Below are 25,884 nucleotides of genomic sequence, written 5' to 3'. Positions count from 1 at the left end.
TTTTTTTTTAGAAAAAGAATATACAGAAGGCTTTGTATACAAGCAGCACTGATCACAAAGCTGTGAAATACCAAAAGTGCTTTGAAACTAGAAGCTTAAGCCCTATCGATGCTCTAATAAATCTCTCCCTTAGCTTTTTTAATCAAGAAACTAAACTCACCCGAATAGAACGAGCACGGAGAGCCAGAAACTTAAACATGACTAAGAAGCCATGATGTTTAGATTTTCTGACTGAGCGATCATAAGTCTAGCAGGGAAGACCAGCCCTAGCGTTTTTGCTGCGACCAGCTGTTCCGGCAATTAGAAAATTTCCTGTCAGGCAAGTCAGACACAGTTGGGGGTGGGGAGGGAGAAGGGGGGAAAAAAAGGTCAGAAAAAAAATAAAAGAAATTGATTTTTTTCCCCCTGTGGTAAAGAAAAACCGGGCAGCGCTGGTACTCATGTTGCTGATGCTGTAGAGATCAGCACAGGAAACTTAAGCAGATTGCCTGATAGCAACATGCTGTTGCAGATGTTATTTATTTCTCGTTCCCAGAAAAAGAACAAAAAAGATCAACATCTATTTCAGAAATCAAGCTCCCAAGCAACATATTGAGAATAGCAACTATTTTAAGTCCTGCTTATGATATTTGTATTTTTTGTGCTCAGTTGCACGAAAATCACTACTCTTTAGACTTCAGTGCAGACAATGTGGTATGCTTATGTTTAGTGACTATTTTTATTTACTAGGGCTGTTCGAGGACAGAATTGACCTTGCATACAGGCCTTTGAAACCCTGCACACTGAAAATGCTACACAGATGTTATAGAGGTTAGGCCAAGATAGACTACAGGAATTATTTGAATTGGATCACCCAGCTCAAGTGTCTGACTTAAGCACAAATATTACAAATGCTCTGTACAAAGTGAATAACTACTTAAATTAATATAAATACCTAAGCTTTCTTTTAGTGTTTCCAAAATAACTTTCAAAATATTTCTTAGAATTAGAATATATTACTTCCAAACAGCTAGAGACCAAGTTTTCAGTTTGATCTCTCTGTGTTTAGTACCTAAGTCACTGTTACGTGTATTGACAACATAAGGATCTCTCGCTTCAGTATTCATTAAAAACCAGCAAATTCTGCAGTCCACGCTCCATTATAATACGTAGCAAGACTGCTTTATTCAAGCAATGAATAAATAAATGCAAGTAATGACATTTAGGTAACAGCATATACACATGCTCAACCAGAAATAGAGCCAGGTGATTCCATTTAGCAAATCTGTACCAAAGGAAACAAGGCAAAATACTGTACACTTCCTGCACAAGACATTAAAACAAACAAACCCTCCAAACTACCTTTCTTGATTGGGATCTAACAAGTACCTGGATTACTGCAATTTTTTTTTTTTTTGTAGCTTTAAATTGCTCTTCATAAGACAAAGACAGTGATTTATTTAAGTGAAAGAACATGTTGTTTCCCTCTGTAAATCACATCCTGGCTTTCTACAGTATCGCTTTTTAACTTCACCTTTAAAACCTGCATTATACACCTCTTCAGCATTGAAGACCCTCTTGCCCAAATGCGGAGCCAAAATAATTCATGGTCCCCAAGCAAAAATGTGCTTTTATGTTCTCTTGTACTTCTCTGGGTGTTCATTTATGCCACATCTACAAGCATGGGTCTTTATATTTGGTACATAAAATTTGAACCAATTGCTGTTATAAATTACACAGACATTCGGTAACCACTACTACACCTCAACTTCTCAATTACTATGTCCTTTTTATACACCAGGGTATTACAGCCTGTTTGGAATAAACAGCCTCTACTACAACAGCAGTAACGCAGCATGAAAAATGATTCAATCTATGCTTTGGGATAAACAAGGCGTCTTGAACACTAGGAGGTTACACAAGGATTTCAAGTATTTCCTAAATGGTACAAGAATTACTTGAAATTGCTCTCTTCACTTTTTTTAAATCCCCAGCGACTTCCCCCTCAAAACTGTAGCATCTCAAGAATTGCAGTTTAATAGCGACACAGAAGTTTACACTTTGAAGGAAAAAAGGGGGGTGGGAAGGTCAGGGGGGGATCATTCAAGCTTTCTCTGCCGTGCCCTGTCAAGCACATGTGTGAATGCACTAAAAGCAGAGTCATCATGAGTCTCCTTCAAATCACTAAATGTACGTAGGATGAACTGCTAAAAGCAGAAACGAAGAGCAAGGGAGACCTACATTAAATATTAAGCTCTTTCAAGCTGGCAACGTACTGTGGGTAAATAACCATTTTCTTCCCTTTTTCTAGGAAGGGTGCGAGTGTATTGCACTAGCAAGCTGTATGTGCTAAGGGCAACACAAATAAGACATTTCAACTGCTACATTCATACAATTACTGACTACTGCTCCCCAAACCTTTTATTTGACCTCCCGGAGAAGTACAAAGCGCAGTGCTCAGGGGTCAATGGGGTTACTTCCCAACAATAGTTCTCCTATAACCGGCATGGGTCTGCAGCAGGTGGAAGAAATTTCTTGTGTTCTGGGAGAATAAAGCCGGCATGGTTCCCAAAGAGCACTACTAGCCAACCAGAAACATTAAGATATACGCTATGTAATTCATTTAGAGAATCTCTGAGAAGAGAGCTTGTCCTTTTAAATATTCCTTCATATGAGAAGGAGACAGGTTAGAGGGCAGCGGTCCCCCAATAGGGAAGCCTGTGATAACGAGGACAAATTGCTCCAGCAAATTGCTCCCCTAACCTTGAAGTCTGATAAGCTTTTATATTACATGCTTATCAAGAAACACAAGTGTCCCCAAAACAAAAAGGAATTTGCTATGCCTGTCAGTGACAGCTGAGTCAATTGCAGGTTGGATTAAAAAAAAAAAAAAAAAAAAAAAAAAAAGCACACAATTCACAATGAATTTCCTCCTCCAAGAGGGAAATACGAAGTGAGCTTGTCTCCCATCCTCCCCTTCTGCACTTCGAATTTGGATGCTCTGAACTTAGAAAAATGAAGGGAAAACGTCATCAAACTTGCAGTCAGGAGTATGGAGCTCACAGCTTCCACAGAAAGCAGGAGAACTGAAAGATGCTGAAGGATGCTGGAGGAACTCCCCACACAGTACAGAACGTGGGAATCACAAAGTTTTACTGAATAAAGTGTGCACACTACAGCTGGACACCCACTTTTACACACTACCAGAAAAACCTGAGGCATTTCCTCTGTGTGGAGTCCACTAGGTAAACCGGACGTTTTCCCGTACCCTCAGCCTGGGGAGCATAATAATGCATGTGAAGTCTTACTGTTCCTAGACAAGGAAGGCTCTGTAGTACAGATTACCTTCAATTATCTGAAAACAAAACAAACAAACAAAAAAAAAACCACAAAACAAACCAAAGAAAAACAACAACCCCATGATTCAAAGATCGAAGCCGAAATTCCTTTAAGTTGTATATTCTTTATTGCAGCGCTGGATGCACGGGGGATCTCTCCACCTATCGTACATACACAAAGCGGAAAGCAGTCTTGAATTTATACAATCAATCAATATTCTACAAGCGCCTAGACATATTCATTACCTATCCCCACCTTCCCTCGCTTCTCATGCTAATTAGCCTTTTGGCACCTTGCGCCTGCATAGAGCCTCCCAAGAATTGTGGGCAGGGGTCTTTGGGAGGAAGATCCCGAGTCTTCCTCGCAGTGTACTTTTCACCTTTGGTCAGGAATCTGCTGAGTTGGCATGCTTCTTAATTGCAGGAGCTGATTCTTGCTAATTCTCCCATTTGTTGACTCTTTATAATGAATTCCAATGTCCAGTTTTGAGATTTATAGTCCTTACATTTGTTTCTTTGTCCATCTGCCGCTTCCTTATCATGAGTTCCAGTGTCTTGTTTTGAGATATACAGTCCTTGTCTGGGGATTGTCCTTGCCTCCCCAATACCTCCTTAATCACCCAAAACAAGAGTACACAAGAACTGAAAAACCCTCATTTGATGAAGGTTAATTGGTAGGTACAGAGAGCTACTTCTTGGAGTTTCCAGAAGCTGAATAACATACTTATCTTCATAACAAACATGTTTGTATAGCCAAGGCAGCAATATTATATTAATCAGAGGGTGTGGCAGTTTCCATCTGCTATTTTGCAGGCTTTTCAGGGCTACCATCTGTTTTCTCTTCATGTAACAAGTAAGCAGATTGACTGTTAATGTTGCTTACATGCTCAAATCATTCAATTTTCTGATCAAGATCCAGAAAGCATGCTGCACCTAAGACACCAAGCACTCATTGATGCCTTCTAATGGATTTTCTGAAAGAGTTTTGCTGTAACCTTCCCTCAACACCTGAGGACATCTTGGGGGGGAAAAAATATCCCAAGCCTTGTCTGCCCTGTATGGGTTTGATGTATAAATTAACCTTTCAGATCAAGAGCGTTGCAATATTTTACAAGTATGCTGTAACTCCTTACGTACAGACCACTGAGTTCATTCTTACATAGGTAAAGTGCATGCATATCAGTTTAAGTCTAGAGAAAAAAAAAGTATTCTGCCTTTTACAAAGGAAAATTTGAGCACAGAGAAGGCATTAACTGGATTTGATTTTTACAGACGTAAATGTTTTCCTTGGAAAACTTACTTGTTCAAGAATCAAGGTACTTTATTGTAAAATATAATTAAACATACATACGTACATGTGAATAAATACAAATATATTTAGTAAAATACAGCAGAAGGAATATAAGAACTATGAACCTCCTTAAAGTCTTAGTTTAGTATTTATCACCCAGACTGTTTCCTTCATTACACACCGGGCACTGTTTCATTAAATAGATTATCTGTTGGCATTAACAGAAACTATGACTTAGTTCACAACAAGGAACACGGTGTTATACTGAATTATGTAATACAGAGTTTCAAAGAATTACATTGCTATGGCTGCAAAGCTTCCTCAATTTGATTTCCACATAAACAGGCAATAACCACACACTAAATAAAGCGTAAGCAATGTGAAAAAATAACTTGACTGTATACCTCATCTCTCAGGAAAATACAAAAATATTAAAATGTCAATGTTTTACACTACTGATAACAAAGTCGAGTAGCTGTTTCTGCTAATATTAGACAGTTCTGTAGAAATTGAGAAATCCTAACCACAGTGCTCTGTGAACACTTGTGAGCTCAATCATTTCCGTAATATCTAAGAAACTCTAGCTAGATCTTAAAACCCCTACCACAGACTTAGGAATTTACATCAAAATGTTGACAAAACCACACATGGAAAATTGAAATATGAATGTTATGCCAGCAAAAGTAAAACAAGCGTATCAAAATTAGCATCAGCAATACATTCACTTTCATGTTAACACACACTTTTTTGCTGAATTACTTCATTTTCATGTTTTATCTTTTCATTGCTGGTGACAACAAATGAGATTACCCCAGATTACTGTGGTTTTAGTGGTACTGCCTGAATAACAGTAGGCACACGAGGATTACATGTTCACATGGGAATTTTCTGTGTAGATTCATATTTGTTCACTAGATTTCAGCTATCTTCTGTAAGACCTCTCTGATTATAGTCTCAAGCTTTCCTCAAGGTCTAAGATGTTTCAAATACTGCACATTTATTGTCAAAATTATCCCATGTGTGTGTGTGTGTGTATATATATATATATATATATATATATATATATATATATATTTAAAGGTTGACCAGTATTTTACATATACTATATACCGTGTATCAGATACCTAGGTATGCATAATGTAGAATGTCAAGATTAGTATATAAAGTTGACTGTTCAAGGCCAGTAATTGGACAAAAACTATTTTGCCCATATGCTTCAAATTATTTTTCTAATGCATTTTTAATCTTTTTTTCTAAGATCATGTTTTCCTCATAACCTCTTCTAATAAAACACTGATAGGCAAGAAAAAGCTCACCACTTTCATACCTCCTGACTGCAGTTTTCAATTCTATTGAGAAAAACAGACATAACCACTGACTTTTCTTTATAAGCCTAGCTTACGTTACCTGTTGACTACAGTCCTAGTTATTTTAGTTATATGTTTTTAGTGAATGGATGAAAGCCACTGAGGTTTAGTTTTCCATCATCCAGATCAGCATGTTTTAATATACTGTTTCATGTTTCACTTCTATGTAATTCTACCTGTGTTTACGTTCTACTTATTTAAGAGTAGGGTTTTGTTTAAAGTTATACCAAAACATACAAAAAGCATAACAATACTTCCCAACCTCCCCCACTGGAGACAGCATTTACTTTTTCATCTCAGTTGCTTGTGCCTGAATTATTTCCACTCTGGCCTGTACTAAAAAACAAACAAACAGTAACCTTCAGTCCCTGTGGGCTACCAAACAGAAACGTATGTCAGCTCATGCAGCTTACAAAGCATTATTAGAAACCACCTTTCACAAATTCTTGGAACCTAGTATTTTTGTATTTTTAATATTGTGCTTAAGCTAGCAAAATGCAATGATAACTGACTAGTTGTAGTACTGCTTTAACAGCCAAATTGAACATAGATTACAAGGGTAGCAAAGTGTGCATCATGATTTTGAGAACTCAAAACATTTCATGTGCTCTGTTAATTAACTCGATCTCTATGGACACAGCAGTAAAGAAAACAACAGTAGATAGCACAAGAGTGAGAAAGGTAGCAAATAAAAGGCTTTAAATTGCTTCCCTTTTTCAGTAATCTTCACTTAAGCTTTCACATCAGGTCAAACTTCAGCCAGTGTATTTGTTCTTGCATTTATTTCCTGCCGGGCCCAGGTTATTTATGACATTCATCAGATATTAAATGTTGACTTAAGTTATGAAGCTAGATATAACCAGTATATTAATTGTAATAAAACTGGAATATTGAGTGATTCCTCGTTTAAGAGGAACAACGCTGAACTATACAGCACCTTGGACTCCTCAGAAATAGGTATGTAACCTTAAATCTGCTGCTTTTCTTACGACAAACCACTGAGTTTGAAACAAATCTGTGCAACTCAGACTCACCTGTCCATTAACTTCACTTTTGGGCGAAAGAACAGGGATCTAACAATTTGAAACTTATCTTTTGATATGCACAATACTAGGGAGACTTCCTATGCAAACAGGATTGCATTAGACTTCTACATTTGTTTTAAACTTCTTATCCAATTTGCATTATCAGCATACTATTCATACATTGACACTGCAAAAGGATGCATTATTTCAAGCTTTCACCCTCTTCTCTCCACAGAGCTGTGGCAACTCTCTATCCTGAGCTTGCATACATTACACAACTGTGAGAATATTTTGTCTTCTGACCTGATGTACAAGAGTCTACACATGCTAGGCCCGTTCATGCTACAGTCCTCAAGTTACAGCAGAGAAATTTCATGGATTATCAGTAACCACATAAGCCGTTTTAGACACAAGGTCAAACAGAAGAATTAAAATGAGTTTCAGCGCCAATTTAACATTAGTCTTTATCTTATGCCAAAACAGACATGAATCACAAAGAAATCTATTGCATCTCAGCTGAGGTAGTATTTTAATAGCTGACAATCAAAGACTACCTTCCTGCTATAACTGAGCAGCTGTAGGTTTTTTTTTTTTTTTTTTTTTTTTTTTGGGGGCAAAAACCTACCCAAAAAAAAAAAAAAAAAAAAAAAAAGATTGTCAGCAGTGATTTAAAACAATTTGGCTTTATTCACTACAACCTAGCAATATATGAAAAAAAAACAAAAAAACAACAACAAAAAAAAACTAAAATACTAGTCTGAAGGATTAAAATGCTAAAACAATCAAACAGCTCAAGCATCACAGAAAGAATATTAGAGTTTTTTTTTTTTTTAATGGCTGCAATCATAGTTAAATAGGTTGCTTCCCCCAAGAAAAGTAAGGGTTTGGAAGTGTCTGAAGAAAGTACAGCAAACCACCTGTAAGTAATCCTACAGTTATTAAATCTTGAAAGAGAAATCTGATAATTGTGGTGGGCTAACCTTGACTGGCTGCCTGATACCCACCAAGTCATGCTTTTGCTCCCCCTTATCAATGGCACAGAAGAAGAAAATAAGAGGTACGAAAGCTTGTGGGTTGAAATAAAGGCAGGGAGATAGCCTACCATTCACTGTCATTGGCAAAACAGACTGCTGGGGGAAGATCAATTCATTGCCAATTAAAAATAGAGTAGGACAACAAGAAACAAAAGACAAAACTAAAAATACCTTATTTCCAGGCTTAACTCTTAACTTCACTTCTTACTTTTCCACATCCTTCTTCCCTGTGACCCCTGAACGGCACAAGGTGTTGGGAATGGGGGTTGCGGTCAGTTCCCAACACTTTGTCTTTGCTGCTCCTTCCTCATACTTCTCTTATGCTCCACCGTGGGATCCCTACCATGAAACACTGACTGCCCCAAGCATGGGTCTCTTCCAGGGGATGCAGACCTTCAGGAACAGACTGCTCCAGTGTGGGCATCCCACAGGCCACAGCTCCTGTCAGACCTCCTACTACAGCCATGGGCTCCTCTCCATAGGCCAGGAGCCTGTTACTGCATGGCTGCAGCTTCCTCCAGGGTATCTCTACCTGCTTCAGTTTGGGGTCCTCCACGGCCTGCAGTGTGGTACCTGCTCCAACATGGTCCTTCATGGGCAGCTTCACCACAGACTTTATCACAGTCTTCTCCATTGAGTGCTAGGGGATCTCTGCTCTGACACGGAGTGCCTTTTCTCCTTCCTTCTTCACTGACCTTTGCAAGAGTTGTTTCCTCACATTTTTCGTCACTCCTCTCTCACTACTGCTGCTCAACATTTTTTTAACCCTTCCATAAATATGTCATCACAGAGGCACCATGAGAATCACCGATGGGCCCAGCAATAACCAGCAGTGGTTGTGTTTTGGAACCAGCTATCTAGCATGGGGATAACCCCCAGTCTCTTCTCAGGAGAGGCCACCCCTTCCACTACTAAAACCTTGTTATGTAAACCCAATATAATACTACAGAAAATATCATTTTAGTGGATAAACGTGTAACAAAAAGGCTCACAGGTAGAAGGTGAAGTTAATAAAAATAAATAAAATGTTATCAAGAAATGGCAATAGTCAGAATATATCAATGAGTATTTGAGCTCATTCATCACTGTTACTAAGATTTCAACTGAAACTGAGTATTTTTTCCGAAAGAAACATTTTAGATAAAAAAAGAATTCAAGTAAGCACTACAGCCTACGTTATGCAGAATACGTAGAACAAACGATCCCCTTTTGCTGTTGCCTTATTATATTCCTTCAACTCTAACACCACACTACTTCCGAGTCACCTGTGAGCACATCCTTTGTTTCTTCACCCTGTGTTAAAGACATAGGAGCCCTGCATGCTATGAGGAGGAATCAGAAGTGGTTACATAGCACAGGCTTTCAATCTCTGACTTTTCACATCAGCTTAAGAGCTACATCTACTACCACTACGCAAGCATGGAAAAGACAACTCACTGATTATCTAAAATGGCTCTGCTCACAACTTCAGCAGAAAGGTAAGCTGCTATGCAGGTTGTAATTATACCCATTTGCATAGATGGAAAGAGGTTTGACCATCTAAATCACAAGCTGAGGTCTGCACAACGTGCAGTATCAGCATATGAACTCCAATATGTTGTACTTCCTCTCCTATGAAGGCAGGCTGAGGAAGTTGGGGTTGTTCAGCCTGGAGAACCGAAAGCTCCACTAGGACCTTATAGTGGCCTTCCAGCGCCTAAAGGGGGCCTACAGGCAAGTTGGGAGGGACTCTTTGTCAGGGGGTGTAGGGGTAGGACAAGGGGTAATGACTTTAAATTGAAAGTGGATAGATTTAGATTGGATATAAGGAAGAAATTCTTCACTCAGAGGGTGGTGAGGCCCTGGCACAGGCTGCTCAGAGAAGCTGTGGATGCCCCATCCCTGGAGGTGCTCAAGGCCAGGCTGGATGGGGCTTTGGGCAACCTGGTCTGGTGGGAGGTGTCCCTGCCCATGGCAGGGGGGTTGGAACTGGGTGATCTTTAAGGTCCCTTCCAACCCAAACCATTCTGTGATTCTATGATACCTCAACCATATCTGGAGTTCCAAAAATTGTGTTTTATCAGTAAGGCCCTTTTATCACCAAGTCTACCAGTCAGCTAGTGCTGTCTGACACAAAACTCCAGATAAATACTAAAGTTGCCTTCTTTGCTGAGAAAGTCACAGGGATTACATGAAGAAACTTGAAGTCACTCATATCTCCACATCACGAGATTTTGTAAACTGCAAGTCTGATATGAAGATAAGGACCTTCTACAGATTACGTATGAACCTTCTGGACTGTGATCTTTAGCAGCCAGCCCTATGTTCAAAAAGCCTGGGTTAAGAATGTCTGACTAATGCCTCTCAATAACAAGAGCAAAAGAAACCGCAGCTTCATGGTCCTTCCTCACCCTGGGTCTTCCCTTTAAAGACTACTGAAACTGAAAAGCAGGGAGGACTAAGGTACAGGCTTTTATAATTTATGGATAACTGAAATTAAAAAAAAAAAAAAAAAAAAAAGTTATGGGGAAGAAAGAAAAAGGATAGATACTTCTTTTTGTGTTCACCTGCCAGTTCAAGCTCAGAAGGACCACTTTGTTCCAGTAAGTACTTCACAACGTATTGGTTCAAAGCACTCTGTTTACTCTTCAGATTGATTTACAGCAAACACGTCAGATCTGTATTAATAGTCCAGCCTTAGCCTTTGGCTCTTCTTCCACTATGAAAGTTTCTACTGTGCATGCTTCAGAATTTAGCAACTCATCCAAGAGAGAACGGTCTTAAGTCACCAGCTAAACTGACACCTACAGCTTTCATCTTCAAGTATCTCTCTACAAACTTTTCTGGATCCCTTTAGATTTGTTAGCTCTGAACCAATAAACAGAAGTTCTTTTCTACATCAAGTAGCCAAAATAGCATCAGAAGAGGAAAACTGGAACCCACAAAAAAAAGAATTAAGAAACCACTGTGCCTCAATTGACTAGCTTTGCTATTCTTGAATGCACTCCAGAGAGACATATCTAAACTTTTCAGCTGGAAACAAACACAGGAAGACGACTTAAAACTTAATGTCTTGGTTTAGTATAATCCTAACAATCTATGTGGAAAGGACGCAGAAAATCTTCCAGGTTAATAAAGACTTATTATGCAAATATTCTAGTTTCGCACAGGTCAAGAAAGACCATAAGAAATGACCAACACTAACAATGAAACAGCAAAGACAAACACTGCCAAAAAATCTCCCAACAGTACAGAAAAAACAAAGGCGAGAGCTGCTGTACACCTTACATACCAAACTAGACGGGGAGAAGCTATGGTATATGCCGTCACTCTGAAAGAATCAGATTTCATACAGTAAGCACACATGCATCTGCAATGGAATCTACATGGAATTTAACCATGAGAGAATCATTTGTTGTGACATGACCACAACTGAAATCTTAACTATTAATAAAGCACATTCTGGAACTCACAGATGTAGAATATTTTCACCTATGCACTGATGAGACTAACAGAAGGCAATGAAGTGCTTTGCTCACTGGCACTAGGAAAAAGTGAGCAATAAAAAAAAAAAGAACCACCAGTTTTAAGGTTTGCAAGGATAAGAACAGAGGAACTCAACCTCCCTCCTTGTTCAGGAATGCTCTACGTAGCCACATTTTACTTTCAAGACTTCTCACTCCCCAGTCCAATTATAATTTCTACCATATTCAGTTTTGTGCTTTCTACCTCATACTAAAAATAGTATGAAAAGCAAGAAAGTTCATCAGAACAAACAGTAGGATACCACATCAGACAAGAGCCAGTGATAAAGAACTCTTAAAAGTATCAGGATCCTACATTGGCTTAAGTAAGCTTCTTGTCAAGTAAGCCTAAACAACAGTGCCTGCAAACTGTGATACCAGTGTGCCAAAATACAGTACTATCTTTATTACAACCATCTTTTACTCACAGTTTGTGGGTTGATATCATCTTCTCCCATAGGTTCATCCACAATTTGCTGTCCATTCTGTAAAAAACAGACACAGCAAGTTAATAGAGGTGCTGAATCCAGCTACAGAAATACACATTGCCGATGGGCTTATACAGCATGTTCCTCTATAGGGTCAAGAGTTCTCTTCAACATATTGTCAAACAAAACAAAAAAATGATTCATTGGAAGTGGGCACAAAAGGCTGCCTATGGCTGGCACATGGTGCCATGCCACTCTGATCCTTATGTACGACGGAATCGGATGAAGTCACAGTAAGAAACATGTAAAACAACTTGGCATTTTAAGTCTGACTACTACAAAGCTAGAGATTATTTTCTATTACTACAACCTCTTCAAAAGCAAATAAATCCAATAGAGACTGAGCAGCAAAAAGCCACATCAAAGAACAGATAAACAGGTTCTTTTTTAGACTAGTACCTTCTGTGGCAACAGTCAGTCCTTACTCTGCCATGAGTACTACAAGAACATTTATAACTACACTATATACTTATAAAAAACTACAAATGCTTACAGTTGCTGGCTAACAAAACGGTCCACTCACTACTTTTAGTACATTCCTAAAGACCATTCTAAAAAGCTTTCAAATGTGAAAAAGCCTGAATGCCTTATTGGTTAACAAATGCTTTCTTTTCCTTGGCAGTGGTTACTACTTGGGGAATCTCTCAGTGGCATTTTTTCCCAGAAAGACTTAGAGTGATATGTATATTAGCAAGCTGTAAGGAAAAATATGTTTCCTAAGGTGTGGTAAAGAATATCACCTGGGGCTTTAAATCTTTGCTTGCTCTTAAAGTTTTACAAAATTTAACGTTCTTTTTGAAACAAATGAAAAAATACCCCAAATAGCCGTGTCCTCCAGTACCAGTGGAGGCAAAGTTTTTTCCATTTTTGCTTTGTGTTCTTTGGGAAAACAATGCCTAATTAATCTATTTTCACAGAACTTTATCTACTGAAAAAGTTACATGGACACATATTTTCTAAATGCCAGAAAGCTACGAAAAGCTGCTAAGCAGGGTTCAGAGATTTGAGTTTCGTCCTGCAAGTTCCTTCCCACAGTTCCGTTTTTCAACAGACTTCTTGGGTGGAACCTTCCTTGTGTTCTGCTGTAACAGCTGCTGATCAACACAGTCTTCTGGCTTGCAAGTGGCTGGAGGAGAATATTTTCTATGAAAAAACAGATTAAACCTCAGCAACTTACGAATCGCAGCCTCCAGATACGCCAAGCATACCAAATGACGATTACCAGCTTCCTAACAAGTTTTTCCCTGTGCATTTTTTGCTGAAAGATACAACTGGATAAAGCTAGATTATGAGAATTATGGATTGCCCAAATATATGCCCAAATATATCACAGGCTTTTTTTTTTTTGTTTGTTTTAATGGGAGGAAAGGAGAGGGCCCAGCTGATTCTGTCTCCAGTGCAGAGCTCACATGATAACACTGCCATTTTCTCATCTGAACTGACTTTGGGAAGATTTTAGAGACTTCTGGTTAGACACCATGTTTCCATGAAGGAAGGAGTAGTAAAAACCAGCTTCACATGTTACCACAGAGGTTACAAGTTACTTTCACAGGTTACTACAGGTTACTATTTTTATTAAATTCACAGTTAAGAGCAGTCAGAATATATCTTCTAATTGTACAGTTAGGGGTTATTTGCTAAGACAATGTTCCAAAGAACCTAAGCTTCCCTTTCTGTAGTATCTTCTGCTTAGAGCATAATAGCAGAGATTGTATTATTCTTCTTTAAGATACACAAAAAAAAATGAAATTATCAAACAGAAGACCGTAAGAACACCAGCTTATCTAAGTTACAGAAACGAGCGTTTCCAATAAAGCTTGTTTACAAGGAAGCATAATTGTTTATACATATGCCATTTCTATCAAGTCACAGACTTTCCCTTTTCTCAAATCTACAGCATACATTAAAGTTAAATTAGCATTTGCATTTTAGCTACGTATCTCTGTACTCTATTCATGCCACAAGATAGCTTCCAGAGGATCTTGTCAATAGGAAAAAACCAAAACGAAACAAAAAAAAAACACACAAGCAGAAAAACAGCAGAACAAGACAATTGACTTCAGCCTGAAAGGAGGAGTTTATAATGTCCTGACAACTAATGATGGCTAAACTCGGGGGCCTAAACTAGGGCAACTTGTGTATCAAAGCCATCTGCTCTAAACTGACTCCACATGCAGAAACAGTGACTTCTGCTACAAGTCATTCCACTGAAAAATAATGTACATTAACTGCAGGTTAAGTAAGACGTTACTAAACATTAAGCCTTAAGATCTCACTTTTACTATTTTAAGGCAACTACAAAATAGTTGAAAGTGGAACACTTTCAAGAAACTTGAGACAAACCTCTCTTTGAAGACAAAAAAATTGAGATCAACTGCTTTTTGAGACAGCTCTAATCTGTAACCCCACTGACTTCAACATCAGTCTACCAGAAGAAACAAAAAGCAGAAAGTTTTCGCATCACAGATAAACTGGGTTGTACAATCTGGTTTCCCTGTCTAATCCTGCATTGCTTTCAGTTACTTTTCACATGAATTCAATAAATGGATTCCAAACACGCTTGCTGGCAGCACGAACAAACTCAAGAAGTCAGCATGTATGCTATGCAGCCGTGTCTGAGCCAGATCACCAGATTAGCAAGATCTTTTTAAACAAGTCTCCCCAAACAATGATTATGCTAAGGAATCACTGGATGGTAGAACCAGTTTTGCTTGGAACAGCCTGAGCCATGTAAGGTAAAGAAGAATATGTAGATGTGATTTATGGTTTGTTGTTGTTAGTTGAGATACTACTAAATAGAAAGCAGCTGTGTATTCAGAAGGTCCACAAACTGTACTGCATTTCTGAAGAGTTAAGATGTAAAGCCAAAAAGTTCACATTGGAAGTGACAATATTTAAACACTTCGAGGAACAAAATCAGCAGCATGCTTAAGAGGTGAGTGAATGAAATAAGTTCCCTCTTGCTAGGCTGAACTTGCTCTAGTATTTAATTAGAGCCAAGGACACGTCTCAATGAGATAACAGACTGGGACTAGATATAATAGTCTGAAGAATACAGGGTAAGAGAAGGCTGAATGCATCTTTTACATGCACAGATTGATTTATTTCAAAAGACTCTAGACCTTGATTATTCTTCAGCTGCACCGTTGCTGTAGCAGGGATGCCAAGCAAGCAGAATAGACCAAATATCTGGTTATTTCCAGTACCCTAACTCCAAAAGCAGTGAGTACCAGGTGTTTCAGATGACAGCACAAGAGAACTGTAATAAAAACAATATAAAAGGTCTACAAAAAACTTCTACTTATCACCTAAACATGTCAGCATTCAAATTACACCACTGAAGTGAGGGCACACACCCCTTATAAAGGTAATCTATAAAATGCTATCCAGTCCACTACAATACAATTTCCTACTCTAACTTCCAGTGGAAACAGCCCTGTTGTTGGAGGTAAATTTCATTCCCCAAAGCTTTTAAACCTGTTGCCACATTTCATTAAGTTGGTAGAATACTTAAACACAGTTAGGTTCCAGCAATTTTCCTGAAGGCACGTAGACAGGAACACAAAGGAGATCCTTCAGGTTCCCTGACCAGGCATAAAGCAGACAATCCTTAGAGAACCTGCATCAGCCAGTTGGTATATGAATGTCAACCTTCAGTATTTCTAACAACCAAAGGCTACAGGTTTGAAACTGAAATTCTTACACCTCTTTGTGTGTGTGTGTGTGGCACCATAGGTTTGGGGACTGATATTGAGAAGACATAACCATAGTAAACCCTTTGTAATAAGTGAGTACATCCAGAAATGCAGTCCACATCTAGCTCACAATCAATTAAACACTTTTGTGAAGCATGGGATAGCCTGCACTCTACACTACAACTGTATATTGATCAACAGTCCTAATGGGACTTGTAATTTTTCTTTTAGTTATAATCAAGTTTGCAACAGTACAAACTTGGGCATCTGCACAATAAAACAGGTACATTCAACTGATTGGCACTGGATCTATGTTTGTAATCTCGTACATAAAATACCTGAAAGAGCATCTGTAACTGCAATTTGGCATTTGCAATTTAGCACAGTATACTTTATTTAATAATAATGTTAGGTACCCATCATTCCCACTACACAGTTCTTTACAAGTATCTAAATCACTAATTGAAATATTAAGTAGACAAAACATTTGTGTCCTGTAGTGCTCACTTCTCCTATTTTTTCCTATTATTTTCATCAGTATTGTTACAGACAATATACACTTAGCATACACTTAAAGTTTATAGATTTAGTTTGGTATCACCATTCTTACATTGCCCTTGCAAATCAAAGTTTTGTTAATATGGACTTCTCTGATCTGGATGTTTTTACATACAGTTTTAATAGATTTTATTATTTTCTTCCTGAAGAATGTGTGTTTGACCATGAAGCTTGTTGAATATTAAACACCAACACATAACCTCTTCCTTCCCCAGAGCATCTTTGTTCTGTGTTTAGACTATTGCTAGATTATTTTAGGATGCTTAAGTAGCCTCTCTGCCAAACATTTTAACTTTTTCCTCCCAACTCCATTTGTCAGTTGTTTTAAATACCCTTATGAAAATAACAGCAGTTATTGCTTTTGGTACAATTTTTCTTCCATTAATCTTAGTATTCCCTAACGATTAATATTAGGCTTGAGCATATAAATCAGTAACCAGTCTACTACTAGTGGACTTCAGCATATTATATGACTACTGAATATTCCATGTAATTGGTGCCTTTTAGCAGAACTATACACACTAATTAAGATGTTGTAAAACAAAAGTGCTATAGACTTAGAGTTTACAAGTGTACAAATAAAGACTTACGAACCGTAAATCAATGCAGGATGACATTTTAAGTGCGTAAATAAGCAGACAAGATAAGAGGTCTGAATCACATGGTGTAAAAATCAGTAGTTAGAAACTATAAAAGGCTAGTATGTGACGTAGGTGATAATCTAATTACTCTTTGGAAGGAGAATTTAGGTAAGTTACCTGAATGTCTGAAGATTCTCCCAGGTAATTCCTAGTTTTTACCTACCAAAACCTTCAAACTTACCCAACAATTTTCGCCAGTTACAGAATTTAATGAAAACTTTTTATTTCCTCTAAACCTTCTGAAAACCAAGTTTAAGATACCAAAAATAAATGTTTCTAAATCTATTTTCTGTATCATTTATCCAATAGAATATTGATCATACGCAGATCCAAGACCTTTTGCTCTCTGGTGTTTTCAGGGGACTCAACTGGCAAACACAGTTCAAGAACCCCGCAATCCCTGACCCGAGTGAAGCTGTAACAAAGCTTCCGGCTTGTTTCAAAGCAGCACAAAATGCGGTGTTCCCTCTGAAACGTTCATAACAAATTTGCTGCTGGTAAAAGAAGGCACTGCGTGGAACTATATTCAGTAAAAGCCTTTCAAGCTGCACATGCTTAAACTTGCTATTCTAAGCAGCAATGCTTAGAAACTCTGAGAAAAAATTCTTAGGTCCACAGAAAAATAGTTGAAAATAGACTGAGGGGACCTTGAGAGGTCATCCAACCTATCTCAGCGCACCAAGGCGTGATCGGCTATTCCTAAAACATCACTCAAGATGTTTATGTGTAACTCCTTCTTAGATTGTAAAGACTTCTTTACTGAAGATTAATTTTAGTTCTTAACTAAAATCTAGGGCCTTAACAGAACCTGAATTGACTCATGCCCTAACTCCCCTGCTAGGGAACCACACACATCCAAAGCACTTACCTTAATCCTAACCTGAATAAGGCTAATTATGTGAGCTATCATCTCAGATTTTCTTTAGCTGTTGTCTCATCGTATACATTCAATGTATTTTGCATATACTGTTAAAAATAGTACAAAGGAGTTGAAAAAACTTCTTTAATTTCCACAAAAACTAAAAGGTGCAAGTGCTTATTTTTATGAAAAAAATACTGCTAGTACTTCTTTACATAAAACTCTGCTACTTCAACTTCCATTAACTGCACATAATTCCCTATAAACTTTATCGACTGAGGTGACTGATTTTTTGCTGAGCGTTAGGAGCAGCGGCAGGACTTCCAACACTTGCCTTTCTGCAGGCAAGCAAGCTCAGACACAAGCCATTAACAGACATTATTTGGGTATGGAGCCCAATAACTTCCTAAAGTTATGATACTTGGACAACTTTAACCTGAACTTTATCTACTTTACAGTGCCACTTATCTCATGACTCAGAAGTACAGAGTACAAATACAACTCGAGTATGACTGTGGCCTAGCTGCCACAAAAAAGCAGTCCCTTTCCTACTAAATTGCCCTTGGCATTTGGCCAGCCCTGTGCCAAGCTAGGTGACAAAAGAGAACTAAAAAAGAGTTTGCAGCTTTCAGTGACTTTAATTCCCTGAATTAACTCAGCTTCAAGCCAGGCAAGTTGCATGGCATTATCCAAGATGCCAAACATATAGTATCATAAAACCTTTGTCCAGGCCAACTGCTTTCTATAGCTAAAACAAGCTCCAAATTACGTATGTTCAGTTGCTCAGGAGAGGAAATAAAAGAGGGATGAGTGATTTTCATTTAGTTCCCTACCTACATGGGAGACAAATTATTACCCATAACACAGAGGTTCAGCAGCATTAGTAAAACACACACCACCTATTATCTGTTCATCTGCTTCAAAAAGGAAGAGATAAGCAGGCAGAAATCACTGACGTCAATACATCCAGACCACTGCCACACGCAGGAAAACAGCATGAACCCCTTCCCTGCTGCTACCAGTGCCCCAAGCACCTCCAGCACACGGTCCCACTGCAGTCTGTAGTCGCACCAGGAAGCAGAAACACTTTGCATCACAGCCTGCTGCACAGCAGGGCCCACCAAAGCCCCCCATGCCTGCCTGGCTCCTTCCCAAGGGAAGAGTGGGCTTATTATGGTCTCTTATGATTAATGTCAGAGGCTGAAATTTAGTTGATGTCAGGGAAAGCATCACCCATTTCTGCTCATTTTGTCACTTAGCCATTTTAATAGACTCTAGAAGACAGACTAAGGTGTGGAACGACTTCACTACTTCCTAAAATCATGGATTTCCAAGGTGCCTGTGGAGCAATGCTGGAGGACAGGAGAAGGAATACTCCTCTGTGAGTGAAAGAAATTAACGTGCGAGTCTGAGTTCTAACAGTAACTAATTTGGCAACCAAGTTATAAGAAATAACATAAATAATATTAATCGTGATCTAATTACATCAAGAAACCACTAACTTCTGAGCCTTCGGGACAAACAAGTTTGGCTTCAAGAAGAACAAAAGGCATTTTTCAAAGCTATGATTTGCTGGACACTTAAAAGCATGACAGAAAACCATTGCCTCACATCTTCTGCATACAGTAAACACAAACTGTTCCAGTAAGTTAATGCTTGAAATTAAATGTTAATAAAAGACCTGGAACCTTCAAAGTTACGTCAGAAAACAGACTTAGATGATGATAATGTCATTTAGGAGACACACGCTACTTTTTACACGATCCAATTGTGTCACTCAAATTAAAAAAAAAAAAAAAAAAAAAGAGAACATATCCTCCAAAAAGAGTTAAGCAGAGCATTAAGCATACCACAGGGGGTTCCTTGCATCAAAGGGAGCATATGGTATCTGTTACTGATAAGAACAGCTAGCAGTAACTTTGTGGTTGAGCCGCTGGAGTGGGTCCCTGGAAACCAGCACTCATCTCCTAGATCTAGAACAGACCCCAGGAATTACACTAGACAGAGTCACTAAGATGTTGCACCTCATTTTCCCATCTGTTAAACAGGACTCTCCCCCCCCCCCCCCCCTTCCAATGGATGAGGAGTTTTGTTTTATTTCCAAGTGTAAGGAGAGAATAAGTAGCATGGCATCATGCATGCAAGTATCTAGCACAATACTTGCAATAATTAACCACTTTAGTTGGCCTAAACATAAAAATTCCCTGAAGAGAAACGTCTCCAGTTTTACTGGTTAAATTATTTCCCCACGAGAAGTCACTACAATGGAAACAAACAGCCACAAGGTTTTGCTGTTGCCTGAAGAGCTGCTTAAGTGTTTTACTATTGAAATACTGCAATGAATTATATCTTAATAACAAAACCAGTGTATTGCACGAGTTCTTAAAGTTGGTAACTTGGCCAGTTCCCAGGATCAATCAACTCATAAAGCTAATATTTTTTGATATGCAGAGATAATGCAATGTCCACCTTAGTCTGTCTATCATTGTAAATCTAAGTGAAGCACTGTGAATGGAAAACGACTACAATTAGTATGACCCTTCAAGCACGTCAGCCAGCTTCCATCTACTGCGCGTTAAATGCCCAACTGTGGCAAGAAATATTATGTACACGACAACGGAAAAAACAATTGTGAGCTAAGAGCTGCCAATGCCCTAGGAAAACTTAGAGAGCAATTTGAGAAATCAAAGCTTCCACGAGGAAACCAACGTGCAGCACTGCGTGGAGGTGCTGAGCAAAGCAGCTGCCCCCTCCTGTCCCACCCATCCAACAGCAAAATATCTCTACCATGCCACATTTAGCAGTAATTTGCTAAACTGAAAAATTCTACAGGTAAAAATCATGCCATTAAGGATCTGAAGGGCTGAAAAAACACCTAAATATCTTTCATGCAGATAGTATGTTTTTCAAGTCAGTATTTACATATATATAGCAACTGCTATCTGCGTCTCTATCACAGTAGTTTGCTGAATACTGGGTAAACTGCTTATTTAGATGAGAATTATACTGCCATTTGCCACTTCTGACACACAGTAAGAAAATTTCACTTGACAGATCTGGAAAAAATACCACCACACCTCAGAACCCACCGTACGGACACCAGCCCTGCATCACAAGTGATAGCTGAGTGCTGTGAGGACACTGCTGGGAATTCTTACTGCAAGGGAGAGATGACGAATGGCCTCCAAAACGCACACAGACCAGCCCCTTTAGGTGATCCTGCTTCAGCATTCCAGCTGTTTGTCTGTCTGGACTGCACGCGAATTTACTGTAAATCCAGCCTCCGTTGTGGTGGAGCACAAGTCTAGCACTGATTGCACACACACCAGCACAGGGTGTACAGAGGGGATCACAACCAGCAGATGATTGCCTGGCCTCAGCAGCAAGAAACCCGATGAACTTCAGAGTCCAGGCCAGAGCTATACATCGACTTAAGAAATGTCACACTGACATCAGAACTGAATTACAAAGCCAAAATTACATCGTGCTGGATTCTTTTAAGCAGCAACTTGACCCTTAAATGCTCGCACCTATTGTCTTGTGTAAGATTCATAAAATTCTGGATACAGGAGATAAAAACAAAGATTTCTGAGAAAGAGAATTCACACCTTCTATTTAGGTACCTAAATAGGTGATGATAAACCCTCTATAGAGGGCAGCGGAAAAAACTGAACTTTCTCCACAGCCAATTTAGAGCACCTAAATTAAAACTCCTAAAGATAGATGGCACAAATGCTTCCCTGGATGCCTAGCAAGCGATATCTCCTTATCATGGCCAACTCTTTCAACATACTGGTGTCCAAAACTTGGCTGCTGTAACTGTATTCATTCTCCTCCAGTCGACATTAATATGCATAGCTGGGAGTACAGATCAGAGGTTCAGGCTACTTATTCAGACATCCAAATACAAATTCAAATCATCAATACTTAATTTGCTTGAAAGCAGATGGCTTGAAAAAACAGGCACATTTTCACCATGAAAAACAAACCTGTGCTTGTTATAGATCTTGAGTCAGCCCTGAGTCAATAAAAGACAGTATAATTCTATGGGCTTTCAAGGTGCTCTGATTTAAAACAAGAAATGTTAAAAAAAATCCCACAATAGTTAATATATTTCCTTTAAATTGCATTGTTCAACAAGTTTACACGTTGAAAACACTGTCAGAGATGCATTGTAAATCACCAAACTATTTGTAACTGTTGAAACAGAAATCCTGCAACTGAGTTCTGAAAACTAGAAATCCGTATCTTATCTAAAGAACTGTTTGCATTATATCTTAAGAAGGACCACGTTTTACAGATCTGCTGTCCTGTACACCTCAGTTGCAACAGCTGTTGATGGTTAACTACGCTGTCTGAAAAACTAATACTAGTTAAAGGTACTGTATTCCTCCTACTGAATTTGCTCACTTATCACAGCAAATCACCCCCTCAGTGGTAGTGGCATACAACTGAATACGGGGCTTCACTGGAAAGCAAATTAAAAAAAAAAAATCCAATATAAAACTCCAGAGAGTTGTTAAGACAAAGGAAGTGTCTGAGCTGAGTTTTAAAGCTCAATAATTCATAATTCCACGTGGATAAGATGGTGTTACAAGAGCTGTGTCAGCACATTTGAAACGTTAGCGGAAACTCTTTACCTCACTATTACAGCTAAAGGCATTACTACTATCAACCTATGACTAAAATCACAATGAGCTTCCAGGAGGACGTATAAAATATTTTTGCCCAAGGACACTCTTGCAGGACAGGGTCTGTAATTATGAGACTGCTACACTATGGATAAACACAACACATGTAAATTGAAATTCTAAGTTATGTATTTAGGTCATTTGTTTATGTATTTGACAGATATCTCTTTTCACCGGAACATCTCCTCTTAAAAAAAACAATTTCAAGTAAGCAACCTTTCTAAGCCTCACTCTTCCTTTCGAGGTTTGTTTAAAACAGTTTTATAGGTGCAGCCTGGTCTTTTCAAGAGCTGGTCATCTATTCTGGACTAGCACCTTACGGTGCAAACCAGTCAGTTCAGTTGCTGTCCCACGTTTTGTTAGTGATCCTGGAGAATTTTTAGGTGTCTTATAAACTACCGTAGACACGTGTCGATATTTTTTAAGTGTTAATGTATTTAGGAAGAGGGAATACACTTTTTTCAAGAAGTTCATGGCAGCGGTTTAAAAACAAACCATGTTCTGAAGTATATTAAAAAAGCAAGTAACAAAGTGTAATTGATCATGCGTGTACACACATTTCAAATGGAGCAATCTATTTTGCTGCCTTTCTGGCATATAAAGCCAGAAATTATTACTTATATCAAGCACAGGTGGTAAGTGTGGTGGATGTCTGAAGCAGCAGTGAAGATCTTTCCTCTAAACCCTCAGCCTAAGCAGTCTTTCAGAAACACCTCTACCCACCACCTTCCCCCGAGCACCACTCTACTGCTGTAGCTGCTCTCCCTTCAGAAGGAGCAGTCACCGAGCCGCTTCACAACTCCATGCGGGCAGCCCCAGCAGCTGGCAGCAACTTAAAGGTCTGCTCGCTCTGTCAGATGAGAACTGCGGATTCCTTCGACTCCCAGAGCTGCGGTCACTCGGAGCAGACAAGCACCAGAAGGACAAATACCTCCGAGAGCGCGGAAACTTTACATCGGCCTCCCTCGCCGCCCTGCTCACCTAAGGAGTAAGTCCTAGCCTCGGACTAATCGCCGGGGGCTGGCCTGAGCCCACAGGCTTCACGCTGGGCATCACTCGGAGCGTGCTGGCTGCGTGTCAGCTGGAGCGGAGCCCGGTGGAAGCTGCCCTGTCAGGGGAGGCTCTTTCCTTCCAGGTGCGAGCCCGATCAGCCCGCACAGAAACACCGCGGGCTGCCGGGGGACCGCAGGGCGAGCACGGCCACCGCGCCTCCAGCCCCGTGGGCTCCCGCTGGGGGCACAAAGAGCACAAAGGAGCCGCGGGCACCCCCCGGGCTCCCGGCTCACATGATCGCGGGGCAGGCGGCGAGCAGGCACTGCCTAACAAGGGCAGGAAACCGCACGGCGCTGCCTTCCCTGCCGGGGACGCTCCCCGCAGCCGCCGCCGCCGAGCGCACGGAGCCCGCCCGCCCGCTCGCCCTCTCGCCACCCCGCGGGGTGCGACGGGCACCGGGGGGGTGGGGGGCAGACCCCGGCCCCTCTCGGCCCTCCGCAGCCGCCCCCAGCCCCTGAGGAGGAACAAAAGGGCCGCAGGTCGCTCCCCGCCGGGGCAGGGGGCGGAAGGGGAGGGAGGGAGGGAGGGAGAGCGCGGGCCGGGAGCAGCGCGGAGCCCCGGAGGGGGGCAGCGCGGGCCGGCTCCCGGCCCCCATCCCGCAACTTTCCACCCCCCCCGCCCCGTACCTCCGCGCCGCTCTCGGCCGCGCTGTCCACAGCCATCTTCTGCCAGGGGTCCGCCAGCTGAGCCAGGGGCATCTTCCCCGCGCCGCTCCCGCAGCCTCCGCGCTCCGGGGGCGGAGAGCCCTACGGCAGGGCGCGGGACGCCCCGGCCGGCTCTGGCTCCGGCTCTGGCTCCGGTAGCGGCGGCGAGCGAGCGGTGCCCGCAGCCGCTGTCCCTCCGTCCCTCCCCGCCGCCAGGCGGGGCCGCGCTTCCGCCCTCCCCCCGGCCCAGCCGCCCGGGCACGGCTTCCGCTCACAACATGGCGCCCGGCCCCTACCTGCCCGCCCAGCGGCGCCTGCGCGCCCCGCCGCGGGGCGGCCCCCGCAGGTGCCGGGGGAGAGGCGGCGGAGGGGCCCGCCGGAGGTTTTAGCTCGTCCCCGCCGGTCCCCCGCCCGTTAAGCAGCCGGGCTGGGGCTCCCCGAAGTCCGTGCCTCTGTAGGGTTGTGCCCGTCACCTCCGCTAAGCGCGGTTCGAGCCGAGCCGTGACCCGCAGGGCTGTCAGAAAGCCCCGCCGAGGGCTGGCGCTGCTCAGGGAAATGAGTCGGGGGAGTGTGTGGTGGGGGGCAGGCTAAAAGTTTGTCTGTGTAAACAGAAGAGGGGATGGAGGTGCTGGGGGCAAGCGAGGGAGACGTAGTGCTGTGCAGAGGACCATTAGGCAAAGAGGGGAAGGAATTAAGATGCAGAAATCTGCTCTTAAATCAACGCCGTTGGAGCGGCGGTTGGGCTGTGTGAGTAAGAGTTAGCTCAGAGCAGATAAGTCATATTTCTGCAGGCCATGAGACGTGAAGATAAAGCTGTCAAAAAGCCCCACAGGTTCTGAAAGGAGTGCCTATTTTACTCCTTTTCATCCTCAGCTGCTAGCTAGTACACAAACACTTGACTTAAACGTATACTGAGATTCAGAAATGTATGCAGTCTCATACGGTTCTCTTAAGATGTTAAGCACTGTAATAAACACCCACCCTTTTGCAACATCAGATAGTTTGGCTGACGCAGAAGAATCCTTGAAACATTAGACCAGCGACTGAGGAGGGGTACGGATGTCAAGCATCTTGTTATCAAAGCCAGAGTTTTCAGAGCAGTGTTTGAGAGGGCTACATCATTTTGAAAAGCCCCCGCTGTACCAAAGCATGTCCAGATTTTACAGGTAACTTGTGCTGTTCCAACTTTGATAGCAGGTAAATTTTTTTTTTTTTTTTTTTCCTTTTTCTGGTGTGTGTGTGTGGCACGGCTAGAGTGCTGGTAGTTAAAAATCAGTTTGTTTGTGTGTGCACAAATGCATGTCCTGTCCACGCACACGTCATTGTGGTGAACACAGGCTACTTCCGTTTCTGCTGGGTAGCATTTTTTTCATCCCACTTTATATTTATGTGAGCGTAAATATCTGTCTACAAAGAGGTACGAAGGAGTAGATGGGGAGTTGCTCATGGTGAATCAGGCTTCAGCTGAGAGGCTTTCATGTCTGGAGTAAAAGGTCAGAGTTGAACGATCCCTTTAAGCCTTCGCTACTGCCAGGAGAAGCAGCTGTGCCCTCCCCTTGCTCACTGCCTGTTCACTTGCATCACCCTCCCTTTTGAAGTGGTGCAATTACTTGTGCTGCCACGTGGTGAGTTAGACCGGGGAGTAGATCTAGGTAAAATCTAATTCTACCGTTTTTGTCTTCTCTGCTGTCCTCAAGCAACAAAACAAACACACAAAA

At 41.0% G+C, this 25,884-nt stretch overlaps 1 protein-coding gene across 3 annotated transcripts in view; it reads right to left on the bottom strand.

Annotated features, from left to right (window-relative positions):
- RPS6KA3 (ribosomal protein S6 kinase A3) overlaps positions 1 to 24,393 on the bottom strand; it is a 76,163-nt gene extending 51,770 nt beyond the window's left edge. For 2 of the 3 annotated variants that reach the window (XM_032197841.1, XM_032197851.1), the window contains exons 1-2: positions 24,149 to 24,393; positions 11,966 to 12,022 (exon numbers count right to left, since the gene is read on the bottom strand). In XM_032197841.1, the coding sequence (XP_032053732.1) occupies positions 11,966 to 12,022; positions 24,149 to 24,220 (129 nt within the window). In that variant the 5' untranslated portion in view covers positions 24,221 to 24,393. Of the gene's footprint in view, positions 1 to 160; positions 246 to 11,965; positions 12,023 to 24,148 lie in introns of those variants that run through there. The other variant, XM_032197858.1, reaches the window with a different exon arrangement.
- Between the last annotated feature and the right edge of the window lie 1,491 nt (positions 24,394 to 25,884).

The sequence above is a fragment of the Aythya fuligula genome, chromosome 1 (assembly GCF_009819795.1).
Source record: "Aythya fuligula isolate bAytFul2 chromosome 1, bAytFul2.pri, whole genome shotgun sequence".
Taxonomy (NCBI): domain Eukaryota; kingdom Metazoa; phylum Chordata; class Aves; order Anseriformes; family Anatidae; genus Aythya; species Aythya fuligula.
This window is presented reverse-complemented; position numbering and strand designations above follow the sequence as displayed.